General features: G+C 35.3%; 1 protein-coding gene across 1 annotated transcript in view; it reads right to left on the minus strand.

Moving 5' to 3' along the window:
* ABCA5 (ATP binding cassette subfamily A member 5) overlaps positions 1–16,028 on the minus strand; it is a 71,236-nt gene that overhangs the window by 38,411 nt on the left and 16,797 nt on the right. Inside the window, exons 5-11 of the mRNA XM_042965772.1 lie at positions 15,511–15,599; positions 13,517–13,746; positions 11,625–11,766; positions 10,358–10,546; positions 8,762–8,909; positions 6,673–6,841; positions 4,999–5,057 (exon numbers count right to left, since the gene is read on the minus strand). Coding sequence (XP_042821706.1) covers positions 4,999–5,057; positions 6,673–6,841; positions 8,762–8,909; positions 10,358–10,546; positions 11,625–11,766; positions 13,517–13,746; positions 15,511–15,599 — 1,026 coding nt within the window. The remainder of the gene's footprint in view (positions 1–4,998; positions 5,058–6,672; positions 6,842–8,761; positions 8,910–10,357; positions 10,547–11,624; positions 11,767–13,516; positions 13,747–15,510; positions 15,600–16,028) is intronic.

Below are 16,028 nucleotides of genomic sequence, written 5' to 3' on the forward strand. Positions count from 1 at the left end.
AGACATCAAGCCACAGATTCAAGAAGCACTTGTAAAACCAAAGTGGAATAAATGTAAAACAAACACCACCGAGGCATGTGGCAGTAAAACTGCTGAAAACCAAAAACAGATCTTTAAGGTTTTCTTCATGTTTATTTTTTGACAGAGACAGAGAGAGCGAGAGCGAGAGAGAGTGCAAGCGGGGCAGGGGCAGAGAGAGGGGGACCAAAGATCCAAAGTGGGCTCTGTGTTGACAGCAGCGAGCCCAATGTGTGGCTCAAACCCGCCAACTGCGAGATCGTGACCTGAGCTCAATCCACTGAGCCACCCAGGCGCCCCTAGAAACAGATCTTTAAAAACAGCCAGGGTAACAGTATCTACCAACAACAGAGAAATAGGAAAACCAACAGTTATCTCTGCAACCAGAACCATGGAAAAGGGAGATGACAGATTATACTTTAAAGTGCTGAAAAAAAAAATTACCATCAAGCTGAAATTGAATATTCAGAGAAATATGCTTCAAAGCTAAAGGTGAAAAAATATATTTGCAAACAAAAACTGAGAGACTGTACCATCAGCAGACCCGAATTAAAGAAAACAGCAAAAAGCTATTTTTCACACACAAGGAAAATTATCCTAGATGGAAGATCAGAAAGGCAGGAAGTAACAAAGATAAATGATACGGTAAATACAGAAGTAAATATAAATGAAACGGTCTTTTAAAAACAATGCTAATAACATTATCTTTGGTTTAAAATACACATAGAATTAAACTACATGAAAACAATAGTATATAAGTTGGAATAGGCATAAAGAAATAAGTAGGGATAAAAGTAAGTTCCTGGACTTTTTTTCTCACTTTACTATTCTGTAAATACTATAAATTAGTAAACCACTAACTTGTAAGTCAAGGATCCATGTTATAATATCTAGAGTAGTTTCTAAGAAGGGCACGTGTGACCAAGAAGCCAAGAGGAGGAAAATGAGAAACGGCATAATAAAAATACTCAATTGCTTCCAGTTCAACTAACCTACTGGAGGATGCGAGACCATATAAAAGAGGTAAATTCTCCCGCCTACAGTCCACTAGACCAACTAGTCTGTTAGCCAACTATGTGACCAGGCCACCATCCAATTCCAGATAATCCACAAACTGACTGAAGAACCAAACGAGAGACTCCTCAGTCATAGCAAAATAATAACTGCCTTAAGCCACTGAGCATTAGAGTGGCTAAAGCTGAACGGTTCGGGCAGAAATAACAACCGATTCCATATCAAGAAGCTAGGAAGGGGCTCCTGGGTGGCTCAGCCCGTTAAGCATCTGACTCTTCATTACGGCTCAGGTCATAATCTCACGATTCACGAGATGGAGCCCTGTGTCAGGTTCTATGCTGACAGCATGGAGCCTGCTTGGGATTCATTCTCTCTCCCTCTCTCTCTCTCTCTCCCTCTCTGCTCCTCTCCTGCTCTCTGTCTCAAAATAAATAAACTTTTTTTTTTTAAAGCTAGGAAAAGCAAAACTAATTAAACCCAAAGAAAGTAGTCATACAGAAATAACAGAGTAACACAACTCAATTAACTGCAAAGCAAACACATGTATGATAAAGAAAACCAACAAAGTTGATGCCTCGAAAAGATTAATAAAATTGATAAACCCACTGCAAAACAAATGAAAAAAAATAATTACAAATTACTAAATATATAATGAAGACAGGGAACATCATTACAGATTCTACAGACATGTAAAAGATTATGAATAACCTGTAACAAACAATTTGGCAACTTAGAATCTAAGTTTGACGCATAGCTATGACCATAAAAGCATCACCACTATCAAGATGATGAACATATTCATCTCCACAAAAAATGCTGCTTTAAAATGTTTGTCCTTTGCCTATTCCACCCATCTCCAAGTAACCACTGATCTGCTCTTTTTCACTACACATTAGTTCTGCCTTTTCTATTTTACATGAATGTAATCCTATACTACGTAGTTTTATTTCTAGCTTCTTAACATCATTATTTAGAGATTCATCCATGTTGTAGCATGTATTAAGAATTCATTCCTTTTATGCCAACGAGCATTCCACTGGATGCATATGCCACAGCTGGCTATGCATTCCCCTATTAATAGGCATTTTAGACTGTTTTCAGTTTTTGTGTAACAAATAAGTTTACAATGAATATTCCTCTCTAAGTCTTAGTATAAAACAATTTTCACCTCTCCTGGACAGATGCCTAGAAGTGAAATGGCTAGATCACATAACAGGTGCATATTTAACTCTTTCACAAATTGTCAAGCTATTTTCCAAAGCACCTGTGCCCTTTCACATCCCCTCCGGCAGCGCATGAGCTCCAGGTTTCCACCTTCACCAACACTCAGTATGACCAGCCTTTCCAATCTTCGTCATTCCAGTGTTATGTGGTGACAGATGGCAGCTAAGCTTGTGGTGAGCATAGCATAATGAATAGAAAATAATAATTTTAATCATTCTGCTAAGTATGTACTGATATCTTGTGATTTTAATTTGCAATTCCCTAATGAGTAATAGTGTTGGACACCTTCTCATGTACTTAGTTGCTATCCTTCTATCTTCTTTGGTGAAGAGGATATTCAAATATTCTGCCCATTAACTGGGTTGTTTTCTTATTATTGAGTTTTGAGAGATCTTTATATATTCTGGATCCAAGTTCTTGATCAGATCGATGATTTGCAAATATTTCCCCCAGGCCAATGGTTTAGCTTTTCATTTCCATTAACAGTATCTTACAAACAGAAGCCTTCTTAATTTTTACAGTCCAATTCATCAATTAATTTACAGTTGTGCTTCTGTGCATATCTGGGAAATTTTCATGTAACCCCAGACTGCAAACGCATTTCTTCTATGGATTGTTTTTTTTGAAGTTTTAGAGTTTTAGGTTTTACATTTAGGTGTATGATCCATTTTCAGTTAGTTTTTGTATATGGTGCCTACGACAGACCAATGCTCACTTTATCCGATTGTTTCAACAGCATTTGTTTAAAAGTCCATCCTTTCTCTAGCAAGTTAACTTTGCATCTTTGTTGCAAGTTACCTACTCATACATATATGGGCCTATTCTACACTCTCTGTTCTGTTTCACTGATCTATTTTTATGTTGTTTTTATGCCAAAATTACACTGTCTTGATGACTGGAACATTTATATGAAGTCTTGTAACAAAGTTATACTAGTTCCTCAACTTTGGTCTTCTTTTTCAAAGTGTTTTTGACTATTCTAGGTCATTTGTATTTTCTTGGAAAGTTTAGAATCAGTTTGTCAAAAGCTACAAGAAAAAAAAAAAGCCCTATTAGGATTTTTATTGTGCCTGAATCTACTGAAATTTGAGTAAAGTTGGCATCTGACCCTGAGTCTTCTCACCCATGAACATGGTATCTCTACTTATTTACATACTCTTTATTCTTTCAGCAACTTTAAAAAAAAAATTTTTTTTTAACTTTATTCATTTTTGAGAGACAGAGCATGAGCAGGGAAGGGGCAGAAAGAGAGGGAGACACGGAATCTGAAGCAGGCTCCAGGTTCTGAGCTGTCAGCACAAGAGCCTGACGCGGGGCTCGAACTCACGAACTGTGAGATCATGACCTGAGCCAAAGTTGGACGCTCAACCGACTGAGCCACCCAGGCGCCCCTTTCAGCAACTTTTTAAAATTTTTCAAGTTACAAATCTGTTACACCTTTTGTCAGATTTATCTATAAATATGTTTAGATACTTATGGGCTATTTTTAATTTTAATTTCTTTTTTTTTTTTTAAGTTTATTTATTTTTGACAGAGAGTACACAAGCAGGGGAGATGCAGAGAGAGACAGAGAGAGAGAGAGAGAGAGAGAGAGAGAGAGAGAGAGAGAGACAGAGAGAGAGGAAGAGAATCCCAGGGAGGCTCCGCACTGTTAGTGTGGAACTTGATGCAGAGCTCGAACTCACAAACTGAGATCATGACCTGAGTCAAAATCAAGAGTCTGGTGCTTAACTGACTAAGTTACCTAGGCGCCTCATTAATTTTACTTTCTAATTATCTGTTAGTAGTATATCGAAGGACAATTTATTTTTCTACATTTATCTTATACTCTGCCCCCTTACTAAATTCGCTTTTTAGTTCCACTAACTTTTTTGTAGCTCTAACCAGATTTTTTAAATGTATACTCATATCAACTGCTAACAGCTTCACTGCATCCTTTCCAATTTGGATGCCCTCAATAATACTGGTGAACCGTATCTAGTCAGTTGAAGGCCTGCTGAGCAAAAATGGTTTTCCCTGAGAAGGAAGAATTCTGCCCCAAGACCGTAGCATAGATGTCCTGAGTCTCCAGCCCGACAGCCTCCCCTGTGAATTTCAGACTGAACCCTGCAACTGTAACTCTTATCTGAGTTTCCAAGCTGCCATGCTGCCGTGTAGATTTCAGACTCGCCAGGCCTCACAATCACGTGGACCAATTTCTTAAAATTAATCTCCTTATTCCCTCCTTCTCCCACCCCGCCAGCTCACCCTGCTCTCTACATATGTGGATGTGTGTGTGCATGCATATGTGAGTGTGTGTATGTATGTGTGTGTATATATATACTCTATTCATTTTGAAGAATCCTTACACATTGTTAAACATTCTACAATTCTCACAATAGTTCTCACGGCAAGGAATTATCAGACTCAAAATGTCAGTAGTGCCAAGGTCGAGAAACCCTGTGCTAGGTCAAAAGGAAACAAAATTAACTAACATGTAGACACATGCATAATAATAGAACGAAAAAGGACACAGACTTGTTCAAATAACTGAATGGTTTTCATCTTTAATAGATTATTTTTTACTCTTAGTATTTTATTTGTTGTTAATTTTATTATGAATATTAATCACGTAAATAAATGAAAGTGCCCCTAAAAGAGAGAAAACTGTGCTAAAGAAGTTTAAATTTTGTACAAACTATGCAAATTGTTTTCCAATCTGTACTTTACAATCATGGACTGGGTACAACGAAAGCTACTTACTTCTCAAAGCCTCCACACTTTCACCTTTCTTTCTGTACGTCTTCTGAATACCACTGATTCTGAAAAACACGATTCTCTAAGTATTCAAAGCAATTTATAAGGTTGTGCGTTTCCATGTGTAGTATTGTTATCAAAGCTGTCATATTTTATAGAAATAATAATAAAGTACCTTCCTACTAAAACAATAAACCTAAGAGAGGTGACAATAACTATAAAATTATTTTAAAGAAACCACAAAAGCATTCAGTATTCCTGCCCATTTTAAGTGTCATTCATTCACATTTCATGACAAGCCAACTTCTGAAAATAAAGCCTTTGGCTCCAGCAATTTATTTTTTTTTTTTATTTTATTTTTTTATTTTTTTTTTCAACGTTTTTTATTTTATTTTTGGGACAGAGAGAGACAGAGCATGAACTGGGGAGGGGCAGAGAGAGAGGGAGACACAGAATCAGAAACAGGCTCCAGGCTCTGAGCCATCAGCCCAGAGCCTGATGCGGGGCTCGAACTCACGGACCGCGAGATCGTGACCTGGCTGAAGTCGGACGCTTAACCGACTGTGCCACCCAGGCGCCCCGGCTCCAGCAATTTATAGATGTCTCTTCATCTTTGATACTTTTCTGTTTGTAATTTATCGATACTTGTTACAACAGTTAACGGGGATTAAAAACCAAATGCTATATTTCACATCAGCACGCATTTCAAACTATCCATAAACGTGAAGTGGTTCTCTCATTCCACTTTAAATGTCTCAAATAACTTAAAGAATTAATGGTTTTGTTAACCACTTTCAATTTTGCCCCTGAGAAGGCAGACCATTAACCCACTTATTACATCCTAAGTATCTGACTCTCCCTTGCTTTTCATATGTTCTTAAACTTGAAAAACACATATTATACTTCACTTTTTCTTTCATTTTTTGCCTTTTATTTATTTTCTCTTCTTCCTGTTACTTTTTAAATTTGGTTTTGACTGATCTAGAAAGGCATCGTAGTGAATTTCTTGGGTTCATAGAAATTAAACTGATACTCTGAGTCACAATACCTAAAAGTCTATGAAATTAACAGAGGACAATATGTTATATAACTTAGACAATGCAGCCGGAATAAAATTATAAAGCTAATATTTATTCTGTTTCAATCTACTTAATGGAAATCTGAAAATGGCTTAATTGTATGAATACTAGGTTTTATAACTTTTAAAAGTTTCCACTGAAACATAAAATTTCAAACCTAACACAACCTTATTCTAAATGGTTGCAAAGAAAATAAGAACCTAAAAGAGAAACTGCTCATATTAATTCTGTGTTTTAAAAATCATGAGATGTGGGGGCGCCTGGATGGCTCAGTCGGTTGAGTGCCCGACTTCGGCTCAGGTCATGTTCTCACAGCTCCTGACTTCGAGCCCCGCGTCGGACTCTGTGCTGACAGCTCAGAGCCTGGAGCCTGCTTCTGTTTCTGTGTCTCCCTCTCTCTCTGCCCCTAACCCACTCGCATTCTGTCTCTGTCTCTTTCAAAAATAAATAAACATTAAAAAAAAAAAAATTTTTTTTTAAATCATGAGCTGTGTACCAAAATCTAAGACACAGTAGTTACAGACATTATTTAAAAATAGGATTTAAATGTAGCAGTGTTTAACTACTTCTTATACCTAAGTTGCCAAAGATTAAATCATACCTTATGGCTTCCTTTCCCACAAATTCTGAAGAAACAGGCTCAACAATTTCACTAAAACTAATATTTCCGTTAACATTGCCCTCTGATAACTCCTTATAATTTCTTTTGCTTTTTGACCAATATGATGGCTTTAGAAAATATAAAGATGATCTCCGTAAGCCAAATTCCCCTGAAAAATAAAAAAAATAAAAAAATGAATTACCCTCACAAATTATTTCTAGAAACTAGATTTGAAATTATAAAGACAGTATGTGAAACACATGACCTGGAGCTAAAGTTCATATTAAAAGTATTAAATCAGCACTGTGTGAAAAATGTTTTTACTGACAAATAATTCTAGTCTACAAACCATCTGAGATGCTTAGAGCACAGGAGAATGTAAAGGTGAATAAAGCGCATTTTCTGTCCCGAAGGAGCTCCCATCTTTACGGGCGCACATGTGTAACGAGCGCCTAGAACACGCTGCAGACATGAAGCACATCATGCATGGCGCTAGTAAGAGTTCAAAGGAAGAGAAGTTTATGCCTGAATGAGGAACATATCCTGAGGGCTGTAATGGGTATCATCTTATCGTGTCTTTGAAAACGGCTAGTACTTATTACTTCGAAAAGTGGACACAGTTCACGGAGGTTTTTAAAATCAGAAGAGTAACACGGCAACAGGACAGGCGAAGAAGACTTAGACACAGTAGACAGTGATGGTTGCTCACACAGTATATACCCATTTTCACCTCTTTCCCTAAAAAAGCCAACACTTCCCATTAAAAAAAAAATATCCAACCTCTTCTAGACGGCCACATCTAGATCTGATCCCCTCTACGGGGAGGATCCTGACTCATCTGATCAGTACGTGGCATCCTCTGCTGACTGTTACTGCTCTGGCTGTCAGCATGTAACCAATCAGAAGCGAAGGGTTTAGGTGGGGGAAAGATTCACCCTCCCTCCTCCATTGGACAGGAACAAAGAAGCATCCCACAGCAGCCAGGAAGACAGGCACAGGGGGCAAAAGCCTAGAGAATGTGGGTCTTTGAATAAGGCAACCAATTCGGAACCTATCCTATCTCTGGACTTCCTTTTAAGTAAAACAATCAGTTTCCTTCTTGCTTAAGCCAATTAAAAACGATCTTCTGTTAAGAGTAACTAAAAACAATCTAACCGATTCACTGAAGCTGGGCTTAAATAGGTAAATAGGGCTATTTGGATGAATATAAAATACAGTAAGGAGGCAGAGAGTGAAAAGGAGAGCTTAAATCTATAAAAGTAATGTGAAGGACATTCATACATAAAGAGTTTCTATTTAATTCACTAGGATATGTCCAGCAAGATGATTTCTGAGCAGGTGATTAATTTGATTAAAGGCAATGGCTAAGTTTTAGACAGGCTTGAAGCAGGTAATTAGATGAGAGGTATGGTCTAGATGCCTTCCGCAGTGGTGGAAATGTCCTGTTATGCATACTGTACCATATGGTAACTAACAGCCATTTGTGGCTTACTAAGCAGTCGGAAGGTGACTTGTGCTACCGAGGAAATGGGCTGTTAATTTCTTTAATTCTAAATAATTCAAATTTTAAAAATCATATTGTCTAGTAGTTACCATATAAGTGCCAGTCTAGAACACAGACAAAAGTAATGAGGAACTCAAAGGGGAAAGTCAAGGGAGTGTTAGATTATTTTAATAATATTTTCAATCAACAGGAGTTGGCTATAGATGAATGATGGATAAGGACAGTGGTGGGAGTTACAAGATTACCTCATAGTTTTGCACCTTAGAGGGTAAAGTAGTGAAATACTTTAGCCAACAAAGATTAACATTAACAATACTTTAGCCAACAAAGATTAACAACAGACATAAATTGAGTCACAGACTTAAGTTTTCAAAGCAAACTGCTCTCTTTTGAAGAGAATCTCCCTACATTCACTAGTCATTAAGGCACAGGTACGAAATATACTTATTTAAAATTAAACTAAGAGTTTAAACAACAAATATGACTAGGGTACTCCAGCTAGAAGAAAACATTTAAACTAAGTTGACCCTATGTGAGCAAAAAAATTAAAATCTTTAAAGTAAAATCCAATAGGTACCTGCATACCTGGAATGACTTGATCAAGATAGACAGCCAAGAGGACATAGAATATACTATTAAGTGCTAGCATGACAAGAGTAATAATTAGAGGATATGGGCCTTCAGTCAAATTAGAAAATAAAGCACCTTCATTAAAATCTTCTAAGTACATGACCTGGAAAACAGAAACACCAACTTTATTATATAAAAACAATACAAATAAGCAAAAGTTAACACTACCTAGAGTTTCTCATTATATCCAGATCGATGGTAACCAAACTGGGCCTTCTAACAGTCTACTAAATTAGTAGTAAGAATTTATAAGGAAAACAACAAACTTTACCAAAATATAAGTTTATCACAACAATCCATTTCAATCCTTTTTAATGTTATGTTTTAAAATTAGTATACATCTCTTCCCAGGGCATTGAATTCTAATGTTATGACTATCAAAGGAAATAAAAATAAAGTATGTTCCTACTACTAACTGCTGCAAACAAATGGTCCACATGGAAGTCAAACAAATTAAGTATTAGAGGATAAAATTATGATCAGCATCTTTTCAATACTGAAAAGGGAGAAGGTATTCTGATTAATTAACACAACTCTTCCATTATTCACAATAGATATATGTGATAGAGCAGAAAGACATGTACTAGAGGTTGAGGTGTCATTTAGACCCCAGATCTGCCATTAGGAATAAATGCTAATTACACCATTCTGGATCTCAGTCTCCTCATCTGTGAAATGAAGATGATTAAATGACATTGGGAAGTCCTTCCCACAAGCAACAAAGACCTATGAATCTATAAATCTACTTTCCTAAGTGAAGAACTCAGTGGACTCTTAAAATGTGTAAACGATAGCTCTTAGGTCCAAAGTAATTAAAATTTGCTTAACTCAATACTCATAAACATTAATCTAAGGTTTCACAAATCAGAATATTCTATTTAGTCAACATGAATAATCTCTTATTTTAAGTACATTTTTGCTTTATACATTGACCGAATTTATGTTTTATAATAGAAGCAGTTTCTCATAAGAATACTTCCCTCAGAACCTGACTGCCCCTATAAAATAGACTAATAAAAATCAAATAAAAACTTTAAAAATAAATACATAAATATAAATATTATTTAGGCGAAGGACAATCCCATGAATCCTAAAGTAATAAAATCCACCAGCCTACTCGTTTCACTGATAACAGTCATGAAAATTTGTTTTGCTCCACACACCACAATTTTCTGCCAGGTACACATCTGAGATAAATGTACCAAAGTAGCAATGTAACCAGGCCATATAGCAATCTAGAATACCTGGCGCTTAAAATGACTTTTAACAAACTGAGTTATTGCAGTGAAAATAAACTACTGAGATATACTAATACACAAGATAGAAAACTTCTAAACAGATCATACAGATGAAAAACTTAAAAATGGAGAAAATATAAATGAAACCCACATAAAATGTACTCCAGTGTTCAAACAGCATTCCTTTCTTATGTTGAAATTATAAAATAATTTTTTTGCAAATCAAAGGCAGTATCACTGCAGTATAACAAGCTGCATGGAACTGGAGAGAAAAAGTACTTAGTAGTGGAAGCAAGATAAATATATTACCTACCTGTGCAATACCAATCAAAAAAGTACATTGACAGAAAGGACTGAAAAGCCACACTAATGATTTGGGAAAACTTTCCATGAGGACTATCAAAAGGCCAACAAATCCAAAAGCCACAGTGACTAAAAATTCAACTATTCCCACATGTTTTGATTTTTTAAAAAGAGGTGTCAGCATTAAAGCAAAAAATACCTGCAAAATATAAATATTAAAGTTAATGCATTGTTCATATACATTGGTATGAAAACAAAATTAATTTTGCTTGTGAAAGAACAATCATTGGAAAATACATTCATTAAAATAATTTCTAAATGCTATGGTAAGATTTTATTTTCATAGAAACAGGAATAAATACATTAAAAAATTTAAGATGATAAACATTAAAAACATTTTATCTATGTAAATAGGCAAACATGACTACCTCTACACGACAGAAACCATAACCAGCCACATGCGTCTGCAGTTAGATGTGTACATGTGAACAAAACAATAAATCAACCAGCTTTTAAACAGAGAACCTATCTTTTAAACTCGATGTCTTGATGAGATACAAACTCAGGTAACTGTATGTAGAAGTCTGAGTTGCTTGTAAATTATCACGTGAAAGAGCAAGGGTGATCATGAAAAAATTTAATAAATGGTACAGCATGGGCACATAAGCCAATCATAATAGAAACTAGAACCACAGGAACACAAAGGCTGGCCATTAACAGGAAGCATTTAGCCAATAGAGCAGATGAATATCAATACTATCCAAGAGCTATATTTACACTTTTTTTTCTTTTATTTTTTTATTAATTTTATTTTTTTTAATTTACATCCAAATTAGTTAGCATATAGTGCAACAATGATTTCAGTAGGTTCCTTAAAAAGAGCTATATTTACAAAGGCATACCTTTACACATCACCCATCACCCTATAATAGAAATGTGAGACTACACCAGGGCGCCTGGGTGGCTCAGTCGGTTAAGCATCCGACTCTTGACCTCAGCTCAGGTCTTGATCTCAGGGTCATGAGTTCAAGCCCCTCAAGCCCACGCACAGCGTGGAGCCTACTTAAAAAATAAAAAATAAAAATAAAAAAAATAAACATGAGGCTATTTTGTACCTTTTCTAAAATATGGAAGTACAATGATGCTGTCTATGTATAAGTCGTTTGTGAGTAACCTAGTAACAAATCAACTCTAAGTTAACCACAGAATAAGCACTTTGCTATATTAATCAACAATTTTGACAGTTCTTTATTCCCATTTCAAGTTAAAATACTCACAGATGATAACCCATACAGGAAAAAAAGTAGAAATATCACAACGCAGCTACTTTGAGGGAATAATGAAGAAGCTGTTGCAATGACTGCCATAAGAAGGGACATAAGGAAAATCAAACTTGTATACAGAAGAACCCATGAAAGCCTAAAATGAGAATACAAATACACCTATGATTAAGTGCATGGGCTTTCACAGAAAATCATTTCAAACAGAACTTCAGCCATTTTATTCTTAAAATTAAGTTTATTCTTTCCTGTGTATGCTCATTTACTGAAAACTAATGTTCTTATAATAGTAATTAAAAATATATGGGGTGCCTGGGTGGTTTAGTCGGTTAAGTGTCTGACTCTGGATTTCGGTTCAGGTCATGATCTCACGGTTCATGGGATCGAGCACTGTGTCGGGCCCTGTGCTGACATCATGGAGCCTGCTTGGGATTTTTTCTCTCCCTCTCTCTCTGTCCCTCCCCTGCTCACATTCTCTCTCTCAAAAGAAATAAACTTTAAAAAAATACAACATTGGTTATGATAAAGGTCTGACATAGAATGATTATCTTTTCAAGAGTCAAAAAAAACCTCCAAATTAATAGCAATTCATGACTAATTTAAATCCAATATTCTCAAAAGTTCAATAATGCAAAAACACTTCCAATTTTCTTAAAATATGAAAGAATTTAATGACAACTTTATGGCCTAGGCTATAATTAAACCTCTGACGGCCTGCCTTTTTGACACTTTAAGCAATGAAGACTATCTCACTAATCGATAACGTACTTACTACATTTACACAATGTAAGATCAAGAAGTTCGACAACAGACTCACTGTATTTACTCAAAATTTCTTCCCAAATCAGAGTTCAATGGAACTGCAACAGTATTTAGGGCTTTTTAAAAAAATGTTAGATCATTATCTGATGTATGTTACCATGAAACATAAAAGCACTGAAACAGGGCTAAGATACCTACATTACCAAAATTGAACCCATCATTTTACAGAGGCAAAACTGAGGCATTAAGAAACTGATTTGCCTAACTTCTTCCATTTCCTCACAAAGCACTTTAACAGCTCAGTGCATCTTAAAAACCAATGACTACTCAAATGATAGGAGAAAAAAACAAGCAAAGAAAATATGCTATACACAATGACCCCATTATGTAAAGTGTTATAATTAACTGCTGTATTCAACTGGGCTAAATGGAATACAATTTTGTAAAAGGGACTATAATATCAACTCACATACACAGTATTAACTTTTCCCCCCAAATGAGCTCAAAATAAATTTTCCTACTACACAGTGGGAAAAGTAAGGAAAATACATTTAGAATTATTTGTAAAAATGCATGCCTCTATAAAATTATCATTGTATAAAGATGTTGACATATTATGGCTCACTTGTGAAAACATTTTCTAAATTTCTCTATAAATTATTTGTATATTTTCATCTTAACTTACAAAAATAACTTTTTTCCTGGGGAGAGGAGGGAACCCCATATGCCACATATGCAAAGTTCAATCATTTTAATTAAATTTTTAATAACTTATATATCCTATGATATTGAGGGAAGACTACAACAGGCAATTAATTTCTAACTTTCCAAGATCTCATATGTTCTATACACTGAAATACATAGAACACACCTCATCAATTATGACAAAATGTGAAGTAAAATTTAAACATGTAATATCAACATGAGTTTCCCAAATCCCACTTCCCTTATGTTAAAAAAAAAAAAAAAAAAAAAGCCAATCTATTGCTGCAGTTTGATGCCTAGTCTCAACTTCCAAAACAAAAGCACCTCCTCAAGTTGAGTGAATAACAAAATTACAACTCTGGAGATATGTACATTTAATGTAATTATTAATCATACTAAATAATAAACTTTTAATAACATACCAAAAGGCAGTGTCATGAAGTCCCATTATCTTTAAAAACTCCTTTAATTTTTTCTCTTTTTCTGCTACGATATGAATTGCCAAAAAGTAACCAAAAGGTGAAAATGCTATCACTAGGTATATTAAAATGACTCCTCGGGGAAAGGTGTCTATCTCAACCATAGCAGTTTCTCCCATAATGACAGCTTTAGTGGACTCCAGCTCCTTCCAAAAAGAAACATTGGTCTTCAGCTAGAATTGGAAAACATACATACAGTCAATGAATTTAGTGGTCCCCAATAAAATGTGACAATTATACCCCCATATTTTATACAAACCTATTACAAATACAATACTCAAAAACTACACACCTGAAATAAAGTGACAGACCCCAATGTCAAAGTACAAGCACACATTATTGCTTTCATTCATTCTGGAAGCATACCATGAAGTTTAAGTCTGAAGTTGAGTAGTATACGAATTTTGATGAAATAGCTTATCAAAGAAAATAAAACTGAATAATTATTCTCTTAAGCAATTATATACATCTTAACAAAAATATGCACTTGTAATATTGAGGAATTAAGGAACGATTATTAGTACCATGAAAGACTGTCTTTAAAAAATCTTTTTTTAAATAGTATGTCCTATCGTTTTAAAATCTATGTATGAAGCATGTGTAGACAGAATAATAAAACTTTATGCTGTATGATACTTCTATCTAACATTCAATTAAATGTCTAAAATAAGATCTGCTCTGCCTGTTCATCCAGTGTGGTCTGGGCTGTGGATGGCTAAGGTCTTCGGCCAAAAACACAAGTAAGCACTATAACACCATCACTGTGATATATCCTATATTTTACTGCCTTTACCTTAAACTTCTATATTACTGAATTTGGGTAATATTACAGCTCTATAATACATTTATACCATGCTGTCAGAGTTTATAAGACAATCTGACACATAGCATTTGGTTCTTACAACAACCCTGTCAAGTAAAGCATTATTACTGTTGTCATTTTACTACATAGCAGTCTAACAACAGAGCCAGGTCTCCTGTTCATTTCTACTAAAATGTGAAACACCTGATAAGGTCTAAGCATGTCTTTAGATTATAACTGTAACCTTTATACACGATCCTCATGGCAGTACAGTATTAAAACACAAACTTGGGAGCCAAAAAGCCATAGTTGGAATTAGCTTTGTCACTAATTAACTGAATTTTGGAAAGTCAATCTCCCTGTGCTTCAGTTCCATATGTAAAATGGAAATAATAATAGCACAAATCTCAGGTGCCTGGGTGGCTCAGTCGGTTATGCATCCGACTTGATTTTGGTTCAGGTCATGATCTCATAGCTTGTGAGATCAAGACCCATGTTAGGCTCTGCAATGAGAGTGCAGAGCCTGCTTGGGATTCTCTCCCTCTCTCTCTGTCCCTCCCTTGCTGGAGCATGCACTCACTCGCTCTTTCTCTCTCTCTCTCTCTCTCTCTCTCTCTCTCAAAATAAACAAACATTTAAAAAATAAAATAATAGCACAAATCCCATATGTTTGCTACAGATTAAATGGATTCATGTTCTAAGCATTCAACTTAGAAACAATGTTTGGCAAATAAGTGATAATTATTTATTAAATAAAAAATGAAATCCACAACTATGAGTAACATAACAAAAACATTCATTTTCTTTAAACTAAGTTATTTTTATTCAAGGGGAAAACTCTATAAATATAGATCATTCATAAATATTACCTATGGTCAACACACATAGAATAATACAGATATATGGAATTGCTAAATCACATGCTTAGAAACCATCAAGTAACAGTGGGGTTTGAAAAATATTAAACTAAAAAAATTAAACTGAAAATATGACTCATCTTTTTTCTTAAAGGAGTTGTAATATGTTATGTATTTTGTACATTTAACAGCAGACAAACTAAATCCTACTGTAAAGACTTAAGGCGTAATTCTTAAAATACACTGTGGCTCTATTTTACTTCCTTCATCATATTTACCTGTATAATAGCAGCATCTATGGATGCTTGTAAAACTGTGAACCCTGAGGACCAGTACTGAGTAGCCTCACATGATGTTGAACAGCCAGCTATAGGGACAAAATGTGAGACATAAAAATCTGCACAACATGTAAGTGCTTTCTTTTAAAGATAATATATGGAGGGTTACTAAAGCAATATAATTAATCAATGTCCGTAGGACTGAAGAAGATAAGCAATCGCCCTTTGAAGGTAAAGAATATCACATTCCCGATTGTTTATTTGAAATTTTTGAAATAAAAGAGTTACATGTGTTAGGATATTGCATGGTAAATGCATACAAATGGAAGAAAGAAATTGACTGTAAACATAGTTATTTAAAATAAGTCACTTTTCAAGACTCCTGGGTGGCTCAGTCAGTTAAGCGTCCCACTCTTGGTTTGAGCTCAGGTTATGACATCACGGTTCGGTTTGTGGGATGGAGCTCTGCATCCGGCTCTGTGCTGACAGCACAAAGCCTGCCTGGGATTCTCACTCTC

Source organism: Panthera tigris, chromosome E1 (genome assembly GCF_018350195.1).
Source record: "Panthera tigris isolate Pti1 chromosome E1, P.tigris_Pti1_mat1.1, whole genome shotgun sequence".
Classification (NCBI taxonomy): Eukaryota; Metazoa; Chordata; class Mammalia; order Carnivora; family Felidae; genus Panthera; species Panthera tigris.